Source organism: Astatotilapia calliptera, chromosome 3 (assembly GCF_900246225.1).
Source record: "Astatotilapia calliptera chromosome 3, fAstCal1.2, whole genome shotgun sequence".
NCBI classification, from domain to species: Eukaryota; Metazoa; Chordata; class Actinopteri; order Cichliformes; family Cichlidae; genus Astatotilapia; species Astatotilapia calliptera.
In genome coordinates this window covers 42796101-42817798 of record NC_039304.1, presented here as the reverse complement: position 1 = coordinate 42817798, position 21698 = coordinate 42796101, and the positions used below count along the sequence as shown (strand labels likewise).

General features: G+C 39.6%; 1 protein-coding gene across 1 annotated transcript in view; it reads left to right on the top strand.

The window, feature by feature from the left end:
- Window positions 1-1280: 1280 nt before the first annotated feature.
- The window catches only part of LOC113019580 (NACHT, LRR and PYD domains-containing protein 3-like), a 237521-nt gene continuing 217103 nt past the window's right edge, over window positions 1281-21698 (top strand). Inside the window, exons 1-7 of the mRNA XM_026163354.1 lie at window positions 1281-1357; window positions 1442-1543; window positions 2040-2118; window positions 3406-3657; window positions 3768-5554; window positions 6925-7098; window positions 20108-20281. Coding sequence (XP_026019139.1) covers window positions 1281-1357; window positions 1442-1543; window positions 2040-2118; window positions 3406-3657; window positions 3768-5554; window positions 6925-7098; window positions 20108-20281 — 2645 coding nt within the window. The remainder of the gene's footprint in view (window positions 1358-1441; window positions 1544-2039; window positions 2119-3405; window positions 3658-3767; window positions 5555-6924; window positions 7099-20107; window positions 20282-21698) is intronic.

Genomic DNA, 21698 nt, shown 5'->3' with positions numbered 1-21698 from the left:
GGGAAGATGTGCACGGTCACACAAATAGCATCAATCTCCCCAGAACAATAAACGAGCAGTTGTATTTATAACATAGTTGATGACGGGCGTCATGCGTCAAAGCAGATAGATAACATGCATCAGTTCCAGTAATCCCAACATTGGACACGTTCAAAAAAGAACAGTTCCTTCCTCTGTTCCTCCGCCACCGCCAGATGTTTCCTGTTATTTCACTTATTGCACTTCACTTATTTGTGGGACTAAACTGTCACGTATGCAGGTAGAACATGCCGTTTACAAGCAAAACAAGTCTATATACTGTGTATGTGTGTGCAGGCAGACTATGTGTGTCTTGACCTCAGTGCATGACCTTACTCGACAAACAAAGACATTTTAGAAGTATACTTCCTGATTTATTCTGAGTCATCTGTTACCAGGCAAACTCCAATGCAGCAGGCTGCTGAACACACACAGGCCTCTATTCTGTTTACAGGTTATATGTAGTGTATTGTATTGTAAGCATGTATGCAATTCTTCCATAGCTCTGGGTCACCTTACTCAATAGATCGGCTGGACATCGCGCCGCCCGAAGCTTCCGACCATCAATTAACTGACCGAGCTTCAACTCTTTAATAAGCACAAAAATGCAATGTGTATAACATGATTACAGTTGCACCTGCAATGAAAGATTATTATGTGATTATGCTAACACCTGAAATACAGACTTTAATGTAACATCAACAGCTTTAATAAATTATTTGATGAAATGATAATGATAAATGATAAGTAATGCAATAGTAATGATAATGATTATGAATAGTAACAGTAAAATAATCTTCTAATCTCCACGTCACCTAGTCAACCATAAATACATCAACATTCAATAAACATAACAACTATGAATCAATATCATGCCAATATCATTACTATTAGACTGTTAGGTTTCATCAGTATTTTAATGTTGATTCAACATTTATTTAGCATTTAGTTTTCAATCTTGACCATAATGGTGTTTGAGATGAAAATCTAGATCAATTCAATGTCTTCTTGCTATCTGGGATGTTTGACTTGCTGCTTTGTAGGACTACAGTAATGGAGGGATTTGGAGGCTGAAGTCGGCTCTGTTACAGTTCTTGTAGTGAACTGATGAAAGCTGTGTCTCAGATGGAGTGCAGGTTAGTCCAACACATCAGACATGACCTGTGCAGTTCTCAGTTGTTGTGCACATGAATGATTTGTGTTTCGTCTGCAGGTGAAGGTAGAAAGTGTGTGTGAGCTGATGTGGATGTGAATTCAGCAGCATGGATCAGTGTGAGGACAGAGAGGAGGGAGCCCCTCCCTCTAAAAGATCCAGAGAGAGCCAGACCAAAGCTCAGAGGTGAGATGACCATCTCTAACTGTCCATGACTCTTCTCCATGTCACAGCTCAGCACTCACATCACTGCTCCATCATTATTCACAGGAACCAACCTGGACCTCCACCCAGCTGCGTGTCCTTAAAGAGTGACGCGTCTAAAAGTATCCCTGATAATTTTAAAGTCCAGCCTCTGTCTGCTGCAGAGAGGTGAGCTATTATTAGCTCTTTGGTTTAACTGCTTGATGTTGTTGGATATAAACTGCAGTGCAAACACATCATTCCCTCAATCCCATTTAAACTGTTACTTAAAAACAAGCCTTTGGTTTCTAAACAACTGAAAATCCACTTCAGCAAGCAGGAAGCGAAACATGTAAAAAAAACATTTTATTCTAGCATGAACTAGACCGTATGATATGAACACCATCTTGGAATGTCTTAATGCATGATCAGTCATCCAGGTAACGAAACTTTGTTTATGTTCTAAAAAGCTGATAAAAAGCTGAACATGCATAATGACTGATATTAGCACCACTGGTGAATAATGGGCTGTGAGGTCACTTTCTTGATCATTAATATGCAGTTTTTCACTCTAATTTTGACAGTGACAAACATTACATTACATTATGTTGTAATGTTTGTTTGTTTTTTTGTTTGTTTTTGTTGTTTTTTTGTATAATTCTGACTCTTAATGGGTCCTCCACAGGGTGGACCAGGAGAGCTCAGAAGTACCCAGTGGTCAGTCAGCCCAGCAGCATCAAACACACCTGGACTCCATATTTATGGTCTGTACATATACAACAACTACATTTACATTTATTCTATTTATAATGTCTGTGAAGGTTCTAAGTCATCTGGGTCATCATAGTCTAAGTCTAAGTCTAGTCTAAGTCTAAGGAGCTTGGGAAGCACACACGCAAAGACACAGACTCAAAGATGCGGGCTTAACACAGAGACCTGACTACACTAGAGGGGATACACAGAACCAAAACGTAAGAATAAACAAAGATACATCAAGAAATCAAAGATTAACAATACAGAAAAGAAAACACTGGGTCACAGACCCAGGACGTGAAAAAATTTAGGATTAATGTTAGGGTTAGGGCTTGAATACACGGATGGAATGTGTGTAACCACCTGGAATGTCATTCTATTGAATTCCATCCACAGTCCAGTGCGTATCTTATTAATGTTGTTTAATTCATTTCAATTCAATTTTATGTATACAGCGCCATATCATATTAACAACAGTTGCTTCAAGGTGCTTTATATTGTAGAGTAGACCCTATATTAATCAGTGATGGGAATAATGGCGTCATAAGTAACAGCGTTACTAACGGCGTTACTTTTTTCAGTAACGAGTAATCTAACTAATTACTATTCCTATCGTTACAACGCTGTTACAGTTACTAACAAGAAAACGCGGTCCGTTACTATTTTTCAACAAAGAGACGGTTGAAGCTATGTTCAGCTTACCGCATCTTATATCAGTTGACACAAACACAACTGTAAATTCAGACACGTGAGGTTTTGCTGAAAAGGAAGATACCAAACAAGGCAAAGTAAATAGTTTTTAAAGGTAAAATGTAAAGTTAATAGTTAAAATGACCAATTATACCCTGGACACCAGAGGGTTAAATGTTTTTTTAAAGTAATGCAATAATACTTTTCAAGTAATTAATTACTTTTAGAATATTGTAACTCAGTTACTAACTCAGTTACTTTTTTTGAAGAAGTAACTAGTAACTATAATTAATTACAAGTAACTTGCCCAACACTGATAATAATACATACAGAGAAAAACACAACAATCACATGATCCACTATAAGCAAGCACTTTGGCGACAGTAGGAAGGAAAAACCCCTTTTTAGGAGGAAGAACCCTCCAGCAGAACCAGGCTCAGGGAGGGATGACATTATGCATTTTCTTTTGTTTTCTGGTGTGTGGGAAGAAAACTGATTCCCAGAACTTAGCTCTTCCTAAACTCTTCTTTATTCCCTCCCCTTTTTCTTCTCGTGCAACTGGCTGAGGTTGTGGGGCGATTGAGTCATTGAGAATTATTCTGTTCCAGATACTGGAGGACAAAATTATTACTTTTGTGAAGAGTGAGCTGAAGAACATCCAGAAAGATCTGAGTCAGGATGATCTGGAATGCCTTCAGAGTCAATGCAAGGATGAGGATGTATTAGTGTGTGAGGATGAAGAACAGAATAAAAGCAACAGAGAAGCATTTGTGAAGATCACACTGGCCTTCCTGAAGAGAATGAAGCAAAAGAAGTTGGCAGAGCGTTTGGAGAGCAGTGAGAATATTTCTATATATACGGTGCTAGATACATGAAACATAAATACATCAAAATATGTGAAAAGGATAAATTCTTGATTTATGAATTTTATCTATTGGTTCTTTTAGGGACCAATACTAGAAACTTCCAGTGGTATCAACATGAACTTAAATCTACCCTGAAGAAGAAGTTCCAGTGTGTGTTTGAGGGGATTGCTAAAGCAGGAAACCCAACCCTTCTGAATCAGATCTACACAGAGCTCTACATCACAGAGGGAGGGACTGCAGAGGTCAATGATGAACATGAGGTCAGACGGATTGAAACAGCATCCAGGAAACCAGACAGACCAGAAACAACAATCGGACTAGAAGACATCTTTAAAGCCTCACCTGGAAGAGATGAACCAATCAGAACAGTGCTGACAAAGGGAGTGGCTGGCATAGGGAAAACAGTCTTAACACAGAAATACACCCTGGACTGGGCTGAAGACAAAGCCAACCAGTACATCCAGTTCATATTTCCATTCACTTTCAGAGAACTGAATGTGCTGGAAAAGGAAAAGTTCAGCTTGGTAGAACTTGTTCATCACTTCTTTACTGAAACCAAAGAAGCAGGAATCTGCAGGTTTGAAGACTTCCAGGTTGTGTTCATCTTTGATGGTCTGGATGAGTGTCGACTTCCTCTGGACTTCCACAAAACTGCAATCCTAACTGACCCTAGAAAGTCCTCCTCAGTGGATGTGCTGCTGATAAACCTCATCAGAGGGAAACTGCTTCCCTCCGCTCGCCTCTGGATAACCGCCCGACCTGCAGCAGCCAATCAGATTCCTTCTGACTGTCTCGATATGGTGACAGAAATCAGAGGATTCACTGACCCACAGAAGGAGGAGTACTTCAGGAAGAGATTCAGAGATAAGAAGCAGGCCAGCAGAATTATCTCCCACATCAAGACATCACGAAGCATCCACATCATGTGCCACATCCCAGTCTTCTGCTGGATCACTGCTACAGTTCTGGAGGATGTGCTGGAAACCAGAGAGAGAGGACAGCTGCCCAAGACCCTGACTGAGATGTACATCCACTTCCTGGTGGTTCAGACCAAAGTGAAGAAGGTCAAGTATGATGAAGGTGCTGAAACAGATCCACACTGGAATCCAGAGAGCAGGAAGATGATTGAGTCTCTGGGAAAACTGGCTTTTGATCAGCTGCAGAAAGGAAACCTGATCTTCTATGAATCAGACCTGACAGTGTGTGGCATCGATATCAGAGCAGCCTCAGTGTACTCAGGAGTGGTCACACAGATCTTTAAAGAGGAGACAGGACTGTACCAGGACAAGATGTTCTGCTTCATCCATCTGAGTGTTCAGGAGTTTCTGGCTGCTCTCCATGTTCATCTGACTTTCATCAACTCTGGACTCAATCTGCTTGAAGAACAACAAACAACCTCGAGGAAGCCTGAAATAAGAGAATCTGCCGAGAAATACTTCTACCAGAGTGCTGTGGACAAGGCCTTACAGAGTCCAAATGGACACCTGGACTTGTTCCTCCGCTTCCTCCTGAGTCTTTCACTGCAGACCAATCAGACTCTCCTACGAGGCCTGCTGACACAGACAACAAGTAGCTCACAGACCAATCAGGAAACAGTCCAGTACATCAAGGAGGAACTCAGTGAACAAAACCGGTCTGCAGAGAAAAGCATCAATCTGTTCCACTGTCTGAATGAACTGAATGATCGCTCTTTAGTGGAGGAGATCCAACAGTCCCTGAGATCAGGAAGTCTCTCCACAGATAAACTGTCTCCTGCTCAGTGGTCAGCTCTGGTCTTCATCTTACTGTCATCAGAAAAAGATCTGGATGTGTTTGACCTGAAGAAATACTCTGCTTCAGAGCAGGCTCTTCTGAGGCTGCTGCCAGTGGTCAAAGCATCCAACAAAGCTCTGTAAGTAAACATATGCTCATCCATTTTTTTCTTATAATGTTGATGTAAAGTATGGATTATAGCAGCAAAAACTTTTGTATTTGTGGTTAAATGGTAACTAGACTGGTACTATATAGCACTTTTCTACTCTGAGCACCTAAAGCTCTTTCCATAACCTCCTTCATTCACACAAAAACTTTTTATGCCCTTTCTGTGACAGTGCTTCTATCTAACATTAATGCATATTCTTACTGGATGCATAAGAGAGCAAGCTGGGGTTAGTATTTTTACCAAGGAATGAGAAAATGTTTCTCAAACCTAATATTCAAAAACAACTAGCAAAATTAAAAATACAATAATTATTAAAAATACAATAAAATTAATAAGAAAGGTGTCAGTTTCCTACAGAGTTAAAAGCCAGGAAATAAAAATAGGTTTTCAATCTGGACTTAAAGACCAGCACTGGTAAAAAGGATAACTTCAGATAGTAGATAGAAAGTTGAAAAGAATAGAATGCCTTTTATTGTCACTATAAACATAAAAAATAGATACAGAGCATGACCTAGTCATTGAAAACATATAGGAAAAGAAAGGGGGGTGAGGTACACAGGTCCTACAGGACTATATACATATGAATAAGCATGATATTTATATTTAAAATGTTTTTTTTTAAACTCAGATTTTGATTAATTTTCAAAAAATAAACATCTAGTATTTAGAAAAAAATATAAAATAGACAAATATACAAATCCAGGAAAATGAAAAAAATAGTTTCAAAATAGGGAATTCTCTTCTTGTTTGCTGACAAAAGGAACTTCAGATGAACAGAATCAGCTTTTGGGGATTGTTCCCAGTGTTAACGAAATTGTACAAAAAATGTTCTTGGAGGAGCATTATCAGCCAGAGCACGATCTCTCCAGCATAACTTTGTGGTCAACAAAGAAAGCACTTTTTTTTAAAACAAAATAATGACATAGATCTTTCTGCCCCATTTTCCATGTGCCCCATTTTCTTTTTATTAAATATAATTTAGTCAGTAATCTGGAAAGGACCTGAAGCAGCTTGTTTGAAACAGAAGATGAATGAGGCGCTTCATCAAGGTTTAGTATGTGGTAAAATTATTCTAATTTAGGAAGCATGAGTGCCTGTGTCAGGGGTCTCAATCTATTATCACCAGAAGTACTAGCTCCTCACTTGTTCAGGTAGAGAGGTGTAACTGTGCTGTTACAAAGAAAATTACCAAGCAATTTATTATCAAATCTTTATATATTTTTTATGTTTGAACTTTAAGTTGTGTTTCATTTATGAATTGCACATGGGAATATTTTGTTTTCTTGTAGTTGGTTGAAAATAAGTAATTTAATTTGATCACAAATATAATTGATTTTCAGACTGTCTGGCTGTAACCTCTCCAAGAGTAGCTGTCAAGCTCTGTCTTCAGTTCTCAGCTCGCAGTCCTCTAGTCTGGGAGAACTGGACCTGAGTAACAATGACCTGCAAGACTCAGGAGTAAAGCTGTTGTCTGCTGGATTGAAGAGTCCAAAATGTCCCCTGGAAACTATCAGGTCAGAATTCAGCCATTTTCATTATTGTTTATTTCAAATCTGGATTATATTACTGCACAAAAGAAAAACCTTATGGAATTCTAAATTGACCTGTTACTTAAATTTTGATGTATTGTTAGTCTCTCAACTGTTACCTTTTTATTCATTTATTATTTTTCACATATATTTGTTCTTAAATCAGTGAGCATGAATTTAACATGTTCTTTATGCACTGCTCTTCTGAGAGATTTAGGATAACCTTACAGTTTCATTTCATTGTCACAAACTGTTTGATGTAAAATTTTAGTAAATGTACTTCAAACCTTTTATTTATTGGGAATACCAAGTCTAAAAGAAAGGTCATACACAGGATGTTATCAGAGGCTGAGAAATACACAATAAATATGCACTATGATGTTACAGCAAAAGCCAAAAGGAAATATATAGAATGATGTCTCCAAATTATTCTTTTATCTTCTCCAGTGAGTCAGAAATATTTACCCAAGAAACACGTCCACCAACAAAGCTTCCAGTATGATTTCTGACTGTATTCTGAATGTTTTAGACAGTATATCTGCATAGCAGACATTTTTTCATGTCACCCCTTAAAATCCTGCTGAAATTGATTATTTGTTATTATAAGACAAAAAAAGCAAACTAAAAACCATCAATAAACAACTTAAACATAAACAATCACAAAGAAAGAACAATACAGTATCCACATCTGAACCAAAGAGTAAAATAGTGAAATGTGGATTATAAAATATTAGGTCTCTCTCCTCTAAGTCTCTGTTAGTACATGACTTAATAATTGATCAACAAATTGATTTACTCTGCCTTACAGAAACCTGGTTGCAGCAGGATGATTATGTTAGTTTAAATGAATCAACACCCCCTAACTACCAGAAATCTCGAAGCACAGGCCGAGGAGGCGGTGTGGCAGCAATTTTTCACACCAGCCTATTAAACAACCAAAGACCAAGACAGACTTTTAACCTTCCTCTCGTGTTAGGGTCGGCACCGACCCATTTTAAATTTCAAATGCATAAAAAAATCGCATACATTTGTTTATTGTATCAAGGCTTTTTGACTTTGTCACGAACCTCTATTTCCACAAAATAAAAATAAAAAAATCTTTTCACTAAATTATAAAATGCCCTAGTTGAAATTATGACCTTTGTGTTGTTAGGGTCGGTTTCGACTCAGGTATAATATTATGAGTATAAAACAATAATTAAAGCCAAAACTGAAATCATAAGTGCACTGTCAGCTAAAACACTGACAGCAAGCTCCTCTCCTAATCAGCTTTAGGGGATTGTAAATGTAAAATAATAAAGTAAACATTCTTCTGTAGCAATAACAAAATATAACATAAATTATTCTGTAGCAATTACACAAGAATATCCAGTAATGTCCCTGCCTAAGAACATAATATGAACAGTGTTGGGTAAGTTACTTTAAAATAGTAACTTAGTTACATTACTAGTTACTTCCATCAAAAGTAACTCAGTTACTTCAAGTTACTTGTTACTTTCAAAGTAACTAGTTACTAGGGAAAGTAACTTTGGTTTTACTCAGACTTCTCTTGTTAATGTGTTGCTAACTGGATACCCAGCAAGAGTGCCAGTCTTCTAGCTTGCTTACTTGCCACAAGTGCACTGTGCCACCTACCAAAGGAAAAAATAATGTGCATATTTCCACGAGAGACATCCCACGCCTGGACCGTCGTTGACCGCCGCCATGATTCTAGCCTACGTTACAGCGTCATGTGCGCTTTTTACATCCAACACAAAAACTGCAGTCGTGGTGCTTTTGATTGTACTCAGAACTCGGAAATTCTGCCTTCCGAATAGGAAGATGTAGGTAACACCAGACTGCAGATGAGCTGCATACAGGGCTGGACTGGGACAAAAATCAGCCCAAAAAAAAAAAATTGGACATTTTGACTAGAGACCGGCCCACCATTATAGCAAAAATCATAAAGCCTTTGAATGAAAACAAACACTGTTGTGACAGTGATGTACACTGTCTTGATGGTATATATGTATCAATCAATCAATCGTTTGTTGTAAGACTCAGATAATTATTTATTAAAAACTAGACATTTTAAATGAGAATAAGAAAGAAAAGTATTTCTTTGTGCCCCCCTTTCCCTGTTAATTCCCTACCTGGCCCCCTGGCAACACTTTGCTAGACCCGCCCCTGCACAGTTACCAGCTGTCAGCTACTTAGAAAAGGATCCTGGTGTTATTTATCTCTCAGAAACAGTTCATAACTTCCCTTCAACTCATTCATGTCACCTAAAAGGTAAACCTGTTTCTCCATCACCTGTTCAGCTCTGATGATCCAGTAAGGACATCTCCTGGTTTCATCTTCATGTTTCCCTCTCACCAGATATACAAACCGATATCATGACCAGCAGCTTTTTTGCAGCTGTGGCTCCAGCAAACATCAGCTGATACTAGAAAGTAATATTAAATAAATTCTAACAACAGCTGATCAAACGTGCTGCTGTTGTTTAACGCGACATCCGGTGGTTTCCTCTTTCAGGCGCAAAGTGGACGATGAATAAACAAGAGGGAAAAGCCGATCAGCTGATCATTGATCAATTTCTCTGAATACGAGACGATTCCGTTTTATAGGGAACTGTTGGCAACTCTAATAATTAACCGTATGAACAAAATAAAGTTCAACATCAGTAGCATAGCACCACCCTGCTTTATAGAAACCCCGTCATGCTAGCTAGTACGCAGTACGAAAAAGTCAGCATAACAAAAATAAAGTCCAACTAAACTTGGTTCATATCTGACCCAGATAGACTGCAGGTCATAACTTCATACCTGAAGTTCAGTTCACCTGACACTCGGACGGGCGCTTCGGGTCTCTCCTCTTGCCTCCCCTTTCTCTCATCCACCTGCTGGCCTCCACCACTTACTAATGTTACTGAATCTGTGGAAGCTCCGCGATAGCCACCACACGAAGTAACGAATAACGAGCCTATCTACTGTACCTCAAATTACATTGTGATTTGTTCATACAGATCCTACATGATTTAATTATGTTCAACATAGAAACATGATATCTTTGTGTTCAAATTAAAAGGCAGACTTTTTTAATGTAACAACAACCCAATTTACTTTTATCGGTATTCCAGAAAAAGTAGAGGTGGCTGCTCGACTTGACTGAGATGGATGCCTTCCTCAAACTATGATCCAAAGTGTGCGAGATTTAACATTGCAATATTATTGGCTTCACTCTAACATGACATGAACAATTTAATCTACCCTGTCTTCATATTATGTAGTTTCTACACTATATAGTTACACTTGACTTTAAAGCATGAGGCAATTGTGTTAAATACACACAAGATGCTTACATAAATCTAAGAGCTGGCCAATCCCTTTTTTTCAGTGTATTTACACATAGTGATTGAGGAAGGTGACTGGAAAGGAAAATCATGGGAATCCCCCAGCAGTCTACGTCTACTGCAGCATAACTAAGGGAGGATTCGGGGTCAACTGGTCCAGCCCTAACTATATGCTTTAGCAAAAAGGAAAGTTTTAAGCCTAATCTTAAAAGTAGAGATTTTGTGAGCCGTTGGAGGAGACTATGGTGTGAAGACGTGTCTCCCGGGGCTCCGCAAAGCAATGACAAAAATATTGGTTTAAGACGCATCCGCATTTACTATATCAGCCCTGTAGGCTCTAAATAATCGTTCTTGCCGCCGAGCATCCGCTCGTTTATTTATTTTTTTATTTTTTCACTCTCTGAGGTCGGGAAACCTACTTTTGACAACTTCTGGGAAAGGCCGCAGGAGCTTCTTTCCTGGTTGGGACGATCCAAATTTTTTTAGTATTCTTTTCACTAAAATTTCTGATTTCTCTTCCCACTATTTGGTTCTTGGTGGCGATTTTAATTGCTGGCTCGGGCCGCTGGATCGATCCTCAAATAAGCCTGGTAGGCAATCCAACTCTTCCAAAATTATTAATACGTTCCTTAAAGAATTCTCTGTTATTGATGCCTGGCGTTTCCTCAACCCTACACGTAGAGAATACACCTTTTTCTCCCCTGTTCATCATACATACACTCGTATTGATTACTTCCTACTGGACAGTCGACTTACTTCACAGATTTGCTCTTGCTCTCATAGTGCTATTGTCATTTCAGATCATGCTCCATTGACTCTAGATTTGGCAGTGGGCCAATGTTCTCCGCCAGCTCCATGGCGTTTGAATACACGCTTGCTGTCAGACGATAAGTTCACCACATTTCTGAATTCCAAGATAGACTTATTTATAGAGACAAATACTACACCCGGAATATCACCCTCTATTTTGTGGGAAACGTTTAAGGCTTTTATCAGGGGACATATTATATCTTATGCTGGTTTTGAGGCAAACCAAAGGAAAGCAAAATTGTCCGAGCTCATAATACGCATATCGCAATTAGACGAGTTGTATGCTGTTTGCCCGGCACCAGAGGTCTATAATGATAGGCTGTCTTTGCAGACTGAGTTCGATCACCTGTCCTCTGCTCGGGCTGAAGAGATGTTGCTGAAATGTCAGTACTCCCAGTATGAATATGGGGATAAGGCCAGTAAACTGCTCTCTCATCAGCTCCGTAGTGCAGCAGCTGCACACTCCATTCCTCGGATTCAGACATTAAGTGGTGTCTCTATGGATCCTAGAATAATTAACGACCAATTTCGAGACTTTTATTCATCTCTCTATGCGTCTGAGTGTGCATTTAGTACGGAGGCTTTGGACTCATTTTTCAATCATCTTAAGCTCCCATCAATCGATCAGACACACAGCCTCCAGCTGGAGGGACCAGTAACTGTAGAAGAGATCATGCAAGCTATCAGCAAACTGCAGTGTTCTAAGTGTCCCGGACAGGACGGGTTTCCGGTTGAGTCCTATCGTAAATTCATGCCTAAACTGGCTCCGCTCATGATAAATATGTATAAGCACTCACTGGAAGTTGGATCCCTCCCACCCTCTCTACTGCAGGCATCTATATCCCTGATCCTAAAAAAGGATAAGGATCCACTACAATGTGGCTCATACCGTCCCATTTCTTTGTTAAATGTGGATTATAAAATCCTTGCTAAACTTCTAGCGATGCGTGTAGAAGCAGTCTTACCATCTGTAATCAACCCGGACCAAACAGGCTTTATTAAAGGGAGATACGCCTTCTCTAACCTTAGACGTTTGTTTAATGTCCTTTACAATCCCTCAGACTCCAACAGCCCTGAGTTTGGGATCAGTTTAGATGCTGAGAAGGCTTTTGACAGGGTAGAGTGGGGATACCTCTTTTATGTTTTAGATAAATTCGGCTTTGGTAAAATATTCATCTCCTGGTTGAAACTTCTTTATACTTCCCCGCTTGCCGCTGTCAAAACAAATGGCACATGCTCTGACTTCTTTCCCCTGTTTAGGGGGACTAGGCAGGGCTGTCCTATGTCGCCATTGCTATTTGCAATCGTAATTGAGCCCCTAGCCATATCGCTAAGATCAAACCCAGGTATCACCGGGGTTTCTAGAAATGGTATAGAACAAAGAGTCTCCTTATATGCAGATGACTTGCTTCTTTATATCTCAGAGCCAGCATCCTCATTCCCTTTGGTACTTTCAATACTTGAACAGTTTAGCCTTATTTCTGGCTATAAACTGAATCTTGCTAAGAGTGAACTGTTTCCCCTGAATGCTGCTGCACAGAAATATCAGTGCACAGCACTGCCTTTTCGAGTTGTATCAGACAACTTCACATATTTAGGGGTTAAAATTACAAGTCATTTTCATGCTCTTTTCAAGCTTAATTTCGACCCACTTGTGGAGAAAGTTAGGCAGGATTTGGACAGATGGTCTCTACTCCATCTGTCTGTAGCAGGGCGCATAAATACAATTAAAATGAATATCCTCCCCAGATTTTCTTTTCTTTTTCAGTGTGTCCCTGTATTTATTCCAATTTCCTTTTTTGTTAAATTAGACAAGATTCTGTCTGGGTTCATCTGGAACAAAAAAAACCCCAGAATACGCAAGACATATCTTCAAAGACCGAAAAAGATGGGGGGGATGGCTTTACCAAACTTTATGTTCTATTATTGGGCATGTAATATTCGTATTCTCAGGTATTGGCTACAGGGGGAGGACACGAATAATGCCCCGGCCTGGCTCAGTTTGGAGACTTCTTCCTGTGTCTCAGCCTCTTTACCAGCCCTGATTTATGCCCAAAAGCAGCCTCCAAGTGCAGGTTCTTATAATAACTCTATTGTCAAAGTTACCTTGAAAATATGGTATCAATTTCGTCGTTATTTTAAGTTGACCTTTTTTCCCCTTCAATCACCCATTGTGAAAAATCCCTCTTTTCAGCCTTCGTTAGCTGATGGTGCTTTTTATTTGTGGGCCTCTTTGGGTATTAGGTCTTTTTCTGATCTGTACATTCAGAATACATTTGCCTCCTTTGAACAGCTCTCATTGAAATTTGGCCTTCCAAAAAGTCACTTTTTTCGCTATTTACAAATCCGGAGTTTTGTTAAGGAGAAATCCTCTCAGTTCCCATCTAGACCTTCTTATCATGACTTTGATAACCTTCTGTCGCCTCCCCCTTCATTACAGGGCCTGATCTCCTGTTTGTATGGGAGAATATGCTCCTTTGGCAATTCTTCAATCTCGGCTATTAAATTGGCATGGGAGCAGGATCTGGGGTGTGTGATTCAGGATGACTCTTGGGATAAAATTCTTTACCGGGTCCATGGCTCCTCATTCTGTGCCAAACACGGGCTGATTCAATGTAAGATTCTGCACCGTATACATTGGACTAAGGCCAGACTAGCTCAAATATACCCCAATCTTAGCCCTGATTGCGACCGTTGTCATCAAACACCTGCCTCTTTAATGCATATGTTTTGGTCATGTTCATCCCTCAAACAATACTGGATTAATATTTTCTTGATTTTATCTAAGATCACCCAGCTAACCCTCCAACCTGTGCCCTTAACTGCTTTGTTTGGGGTTCTTCCTGATTCAGTTGCCTTGCTGACGCCTCAAGCGGATCTGGTAGCATTTCTCACCTTATTGGCAAGACGCAGAATATTGTTATGTTGGAAGTCCCCTTCCGCCCCATCCTGGGAAATCTGGATCAGAGACGTTTTGCACTTTAGCAAACTCGAAAAGATTAAATTCACCCTGCGCGGGTCTACGGCCAAATTTTTTAAGACCTGGCAACCCTTTTTTGACCATGTTCAGACTTTGCGGTCTCGCAATGCTCCCAATTAGCCAGCTCAGACTCTATCATATTTTATTTTTTCTTATCTTATGTTTAAGTAAGAGGCCTAAGTTTAAGTATATGGATTCTATTGTGCCTGCGCCCTAGTATTTATTTAACTACTTTATACATATTTCTTTTCTCTAACAGAATTGATTTATCTCTATCACTAAGCTGACCACTTATCATCTGTGTTTTTTTTTTTGTTTTTTTTTTTTTGTTTGTTTGTGTGTTTTGGTTTTTATGTGTCTGTGTGGGGGTGTGGGTTCTGGATACTCTCCACATCTCCTTTGTACACTCAGGAACTGTTGTCTTGTACCCTTGGGTTTGTTACTAGTATTATTAGATTGGACTTTCCTTTTTCTGTTTGTACACCCACTGGTACTGCTATAATCATGAGGTGGGAATGTATGTTTTATATTGCTTTATGTTCTTTAAAAAGAAAACGGCATATTGTTCAATTTATCTTTTGTAAAAGTCGATGCAAAAACTTTAATAAAAAAAATATCGGGAAAAGTAGAGATAGTGTCTGTCTCCTGAATCCAAACTGGAAGCTGGTTCCACAGAAGAGTGGCCTGAAAACTGAAGGCTCTGCCTCCCATTCTATTTTTAAATACTCTACGAACAACAAGTAAGCCTGCAGTGCGAGGGCGAAGTGCTCTAATAGGGTGATATGGTACTACAAAGTCATTAAGATAAGATGGGCCCTGAAAGAAAGCCAGAGATTAATAACAAGTATGATTCAGTGCAGAGAGGTCTATTAACACATAGTGAGTGAAAAAGGTAACTGAAGAAGAAATATTCAGTGCATAATTTGATTTCCATACTGCATTGGTCAGGGCCTGTATTAACAACAACTGCCTCAGATGCTGTTGTTGAAGAGGTTGGAACAAAGGTACTGTTAACCAATGACCAAGAAAGATGAGAGAGGGATGGTGAATTAAAAGGCAACAAGAGAGACTGAAAGGTTGGAATAGGGATATATGAATAGGGACTCTAATTGTAGAGATTCAGACTGGTAAAGTGAAAGAGCTGGTTTATATATAGAAGAGGGCTATAGGTAGGGAGATATAATGTATGTGTAGGTGACAACGTGGAAGGGGAGCAAAGCCTGGGTTACTAAAGGTGGATTCAAGCTGTTCTATCACTATGTAGCTAGGACAGAAAAATGCAGTAGGGGTAATTCTGAAGGAATTACTGAATTTTACTACATATGTCCTACAGCTTGGATGTCATTAAGAAGAGAAACTGGAATTCTGGAGAAACCTGGAGTAGGTGGCTTAGGTGGGGCTTGGTCTGTGGCGTGGCTGTGGGATAGGTGGACACACGTGAACTGCATGTGAACTGGCAGCTGAAAAGCTGTACACTGAAAAAAAGGGATTAGCCATCTCTTGGATTTATGTAAGCATCTTGCGTGTATTTAACACAATTGCCTAATGCTTTAGAGTGAAGTGTAACTATATAGTGTAGAAACTACATGATATGCAGCGAGGGTATATTAAATTGTTCATATCCAGTGTTGGGACTAACGCGTTATTAAGTAACGCGTTACAGTAACTACGTTATTATTGTGGTAACTAGTAGCATGGTAACTAGTTATTATGCCAAAATCAGGAACGCGTTAGACGTTACTGGGATTTAGTCGTTACTCGTTACTTCGTGTGGTGGCTATCGCGGAGGTTCCACAGATTCAGTAACATTAGCAAGTGGTGGAGGCCAGCAGGTGGATGAGAGAAAGCAACACGTTCTCGGGCTGGAGAAAGGGGACGCAGAAGGAAAAGAGACCCGAGGCGGCCGCCGGTCCAAGTGTGAACTGAACTTCAGGTAAGAAGTTATGACCTGCAGTCTCTCTGGGTCAGATATAAACCAAGTTTAGGTGGAGTTTATTTTCTTTATTCTGACTTTTTCCGTACTGCGTGCTAGCTAGCATGACGGAGTTTCTATACAGCTGGGTGGGTGCTATGAAGTTAATGATATTGAACTTTATTTTGTTCATAAGTTATTAGAGTTGCCAACCGTCCCGTCTGGTATTCAGAGAAAATATTATGCGTTTCTTATTGAGGTGAAAAGGAACAGTTTGTCCCGTAATTCAGCTACAATGAAAAAGGCACAAAGCTGGAGTTATTCTGTGTCTTTACGCTGCACAGCTGCCTCTTCTTCTCTCATTCTCCCCCCTCCCTCTCCCGTTTCTACTTCAATCATGAAAACTGATCAGTGATCAGCTGATCGGCTCTCTTGTTTGTTTATCGCCCACTTTGCGCTGAAAGAGGAAACCAGCGGATGTCGTGCTAAACAACAGCAGCACGTTTAAGCTTGATCAGCTGTTGTTAGAATTTATTTAATATTAATTTCTAGTATCAGCTGATGTTTGCTGGAGCCACAGCTGCAAAAAAGCTGCTGGTCATGATATGGTTTGGTTATCTGGTGAGAGGGAAACATAAAGATGAGACCAGGAGATGTCCTTACTGAATCATCAGAGCTGAACAGGTGATGGAGAAACAGGTTTACCTTTTAGGTGACATGAATGAGTTGAAGGGAAGTTATGAACTGTTTCTGAGAGATAAATAACACCAGGATCCTTTTCAGAATCAGAATCAGAATCAGAATACTTTATTGATCCCCCAGGGATCAATAAAGGTAGCTGACAGCTGACAGCTGGTAACTGTGCAGGTGCGGATCTAGCAAAATGTTGCCAGGGGGGCATGTAGGGCATTAACAGGGAAAGCGGGACACAAAACTTTCTTTCTTATTCTCATTTAAAATGTCTAGTTTTTAAAAAATAATTATCTGAATCTTACAACAAACGATTGATAGATTGATGCATATATACCATCAAGACAAATTCAAATTCAAATTCAAATTCAAATTTTATTTGTCACATACACAGTCATACACAGTACGATATGTAGTGAAATGCTTGGACAACTGCTCGTGACCTAAAGAAAACAAAAAAGGAAAAGGCTATGAATAAGATAGGAAATAAATATGAAAAATTAAAATTAAAAAATTAAAATTAAAGACAGTGTACATCACTGTCACAACTGATTATTTTCATTCAAAGGCTTTATGATTTTTCCTATAATGGCGGCCAGTCTCTAGTCAAAATGCCCGGGCTAATTTTCTGTCCCAGTCCAGCCCTGTATGCAGCTCATCTGCAGTCTGGTGTTGCCTACATCTTCCTATTCAGAAAGCAGAATTTCCGAGGTTCTGAGTACAATCGAAAGCACCACGACTGCAGTTTTTGTGTTGGATGTAAAAGGCGCACATGACGCTGTGACGTAGGCTAGAATCATGGCAGCAGTCAATGACGGTCCAGGCGTGGGATTTCTCTCGTGGAAATATGCACATTATCTTTTCCTTTCTATTGGTAGGTGGCACAGTGCACTTGTGGCAAGTAAGCAAGCTAGAAGACTGGCAAAGTTATGGAAGCAACACATTAACAAGAGAATTCTGAGTAAAACCAAAGTTACTTTCCCTAGTAACTAGTTACTTTGAAAGTAACGAGTAACTTGAAGTAACTGAGTTACTTTTGAGAGAAGTAACTAGTAATGTAACTAAGTTACTATTTTAAAGTAACTTACCCAACACTGTTCATATTATGTTCGAGTGAAGTAAGTCAATAATATAGCAATGTTAAATCTCGCGACACCGCACGGGATTTCAGTCTCGCGCGCTTTGGATCGTGGTTTGAGAAAGGCATCCATCGCAGTCAAGTCCAGCAGCCGCCTCTACTTTTTTCGATATACCAAAAAAAGTAAATTGGGTGGTTGTTACATTTACAAAAGTCTAACTTGTAATTTGAACACAAAAAAATCATGTTTCTATCTTGAACATAATTAAATCATTTAGGATCTGTATGAAATTCAACAACTGAATTTGTTCTTGTTGAGATGACATGATACAATCTAGTAAGAGTGGTTAGTTGCTGGGCTCATGAAACGGCAAGAAAATCACTGGAGTTATAAGAGGCACACAACTACACGTACACACCATGTGTATGCTATCGCTATTTATTGTGGTTTAACCTGTCGAGGACAAAAACGTACAGAAATCATAGCTTTCCTACTTTGTTAAGGCTGGATTGATAGCTCGGTTGCAGGGTGGTTAGTGCAGTTGCTTCACAGCAAGAAGGTCATCGGTTCAAATCCACATCGATCAAATCTGGCAAGTTTACCATCAGAGTCTAAGGAGCTTGGAGAATGGGTTTACAGTGGTTTCTCTCCAGGTATTCTGGTTTCCTCCCACAAATAAAAGTTGTTAGGTTAGTTGGTGATTCTGAATTACCTGTAATCTGAGTGCAACTGGTTGTTTATCTCTATGTGATACACTGGTGAGCTGTCCAGGGTGTACCCAGCCTTTTACCCTATCATTTCAGGGTTATACCGCAGCCCCCCTGAAAGCTGGAAAAAGATAGGAGCATGGTTGTTGTTCTAGATCCATTCAATTTTTATGTTAACCAGACTCTAGACTTTGTTGAACATTATGTAATATGAAGACAACATGTAGTATTTAAGTGACCAAGTAGTAGTGGGGTAAAAGTTATTGAATAGTGTTGAAATGAAATGACAAAATTGGGAAGGATTAAAATATTACAAGAGCTCAACTTACTTCATCTAAACATGTTTCAATCAGAATTTATCAACACAAAATGCACAGGTTAAATGAATATGTTAAGTTGTGTTGATTTAACTCAGTTATTTAAGTTTCTGCCAAAGCAAAACAGTTGTGTGCAACAAATGTCCACTATTGAATTAAGTAAATCCAACATGCCCTTTTCTCAGTGTAGACCTCTCTGCACTAAAAAATACTTGTTATTAATCTCTGGCTCTCTTCCACAGCATATCTTTTGCCGTGTCTTCTTTCTTTCACCCCAACCAGTTGTGGCAGATGGCTGCCCCTCGCTGAGCCTGGTTCTGCCGGAGGTTTCTTCCTGTTAAAAGGGAGTTTTTCCTTCCCACTGTCGCCAAAGTGCTTGCTCATAGGGGGTCATATGATTGTTGGGTTTTTCTCTGTATGTATTATTGTAGGGTCTACTTTACAATATAAAGCATCTCGATTGAATTGAATTAACTTGAATTGAAATTCTTGATCATCTGGATGTTTTAATATAGCAAAGATTTTACGTCAGATGTCCTTCTTGATGGAACCCTCCCTATTTATCCAGGCTTGGGACTGACACTAGGATTATACTGGTGCCAAGTAGGGCAGGGTGGGTTTTCATCCAACCAATGGTACTAAAATAAAAACCATTCTGTTTCAGAGTGGTGCTGGGAAAATAGTAGCATTTGTCACTTTGAGGTTGGGCTGTTGTAATTCATTATTTTTAGGATTATTCTAAAAGCTCCCTCAGATGTTTTCAGGTGCTCCAAAATGCTACATTAAGAGTATATATAGAGAGAAGAGAGATCATATTCCTCCCATAAAAGCTGCTATTAAGTGGCTTAATGTTAAATTCAGACTAATAAAAATCTTTATTCACAAAGTCCTGAATGATCAAGCCTTATTATGCGATCACATAATAGCATATTTACTTTCTGAGTGCAGGCTCTCTTGTGGTATCAGGAATAGGTATGTATTGTTAAACAACCTGAGAGAGCGAGTATTATTTGTTCCAAATGAAGCTGAAGTGAATCAAACAGAGGGGTGGCACTGTATTTGAAAAAAAAAAAAACTAAAAAACTAGAGAAGCAAAAATCAGAAACGCAAATAAAACAATCCTTTCATGCAGTGTTGACAGATGAATTATTGTTTTGCATTTCTACAGTCTTTCCGGCTGTCTCATCACAGAGGAAGGCTTTACTTCTCTGGCCTCAGCTCTGAGCTCCAACCCCTCCCATCTGAGAGAGCTGGACCTGAGCTACAATCATCCAGGCTGGTCCGGAATGAGGCTGCTGTCGGCTGGACTGAAGGATCAACGCTGGAGTCTGGACACTCTCAGGTATTGAGAGAATGTGTAAGAAAAGAGGAAGAGCTGGAAACATTTTCTTTAATTTCTGTTTGTTTTTTCATTCAGACATTACATAAAGAATTACACAGGAACATTTTTGATTTGCTAGGAACATAAACTGTAGTTTAAATATATCTAAATATTTATATAACATATAATTTTATAAAATACAATGGTGGAATGCAAGGCAGTTGGGAAATCCACACTCCATTTTTAAGGACTGGATCAGGTGACCATGAATCAGCAATAGGTATAGGCCAATGGGGGCTTACCCTTCCACTTTCAATGATATACTGAGCATTTCTTCTTGATCACCCCCATTTATATAGCGCTTTTCTAAGCACCCAAAGTGCTTTACAATTCCACTATTCATTCACATTCACACACTGGTAGAGGCAGCTACAGTTGTAGCCACAGCTGCTCTGGGGCAGACTGACAGAAGCGAGGCTGCCATATCGCGCCATCGGCCCCTCTGGCCATCACCAGTAGGCGGCAGGTGAAGTGTCTTGCCCAAGGACACAACGACCAAGACTGTCCGAGCCGGGGCTCGAACCAGCAACCTTCCGGTTACAAGACGAACTGCCAACTCTTGAGCCTTGATCGAGCCACATTGACAGTTTTTTGATGTATGAACACAAACCATCACAGTCTAAGGAGCTTGGAACGAAAAGCGTCTGGACTTCTTTGAGTCCACCTGTTAATCATAACAATCACACAGCTTCAGATACATTTTTCCAGTATTGATAAATTCGTTTATAACGCACTAAACGTACTGTGTGTATATAATGTCTGTAAGCAGTCATTTTATATTCTTTTTCATATATATATATATACATATATATATATATGGGCTTAGCAAATTCACTGGGCCACCTTTCACAAAAACCAGAGGACACAAATATGATTCCTTAATGCTTTGTAATTTCAGAATACATTACCTGGTTTACCTGTTTACCTGTTTAGACATTACAAATAACGTTTAAGTTACAAAAAAAAAAATCCCATGGTTTGGCCTGAAGTAGCACAATTACCACTTCTTTGTGTCTGTGAAGGTTCTCAGTCATCCAGGTCATCGTAGTCAAAGGAGCTTGCAAAGAAAAGCGTCTGGACTTCTTTAAGTTGCTTGAAGACGTTTCACCTCTCATCCAAGACGCTTCTTTAGTTCCAGGGTAAAATGGTGGTGAGTCCCAGATTTAGGCTCTATGGGAGTAATCCACCGAGAGGGACAATGGACCCCCTAATGATCTTCTACCAAATCACATGAGCCAAGGTGTGAAAATGGGTGTGGGTCACAATCAGCCAAGGTTTCGAGTGAGCTCATTGTGAAACCTGGCCCCACCTGACATGTGATTTCCTGAGGTCAGATGGCCCAGGATGTGAGTGGGCATTAAGGCGTCTGGGAAGGGAT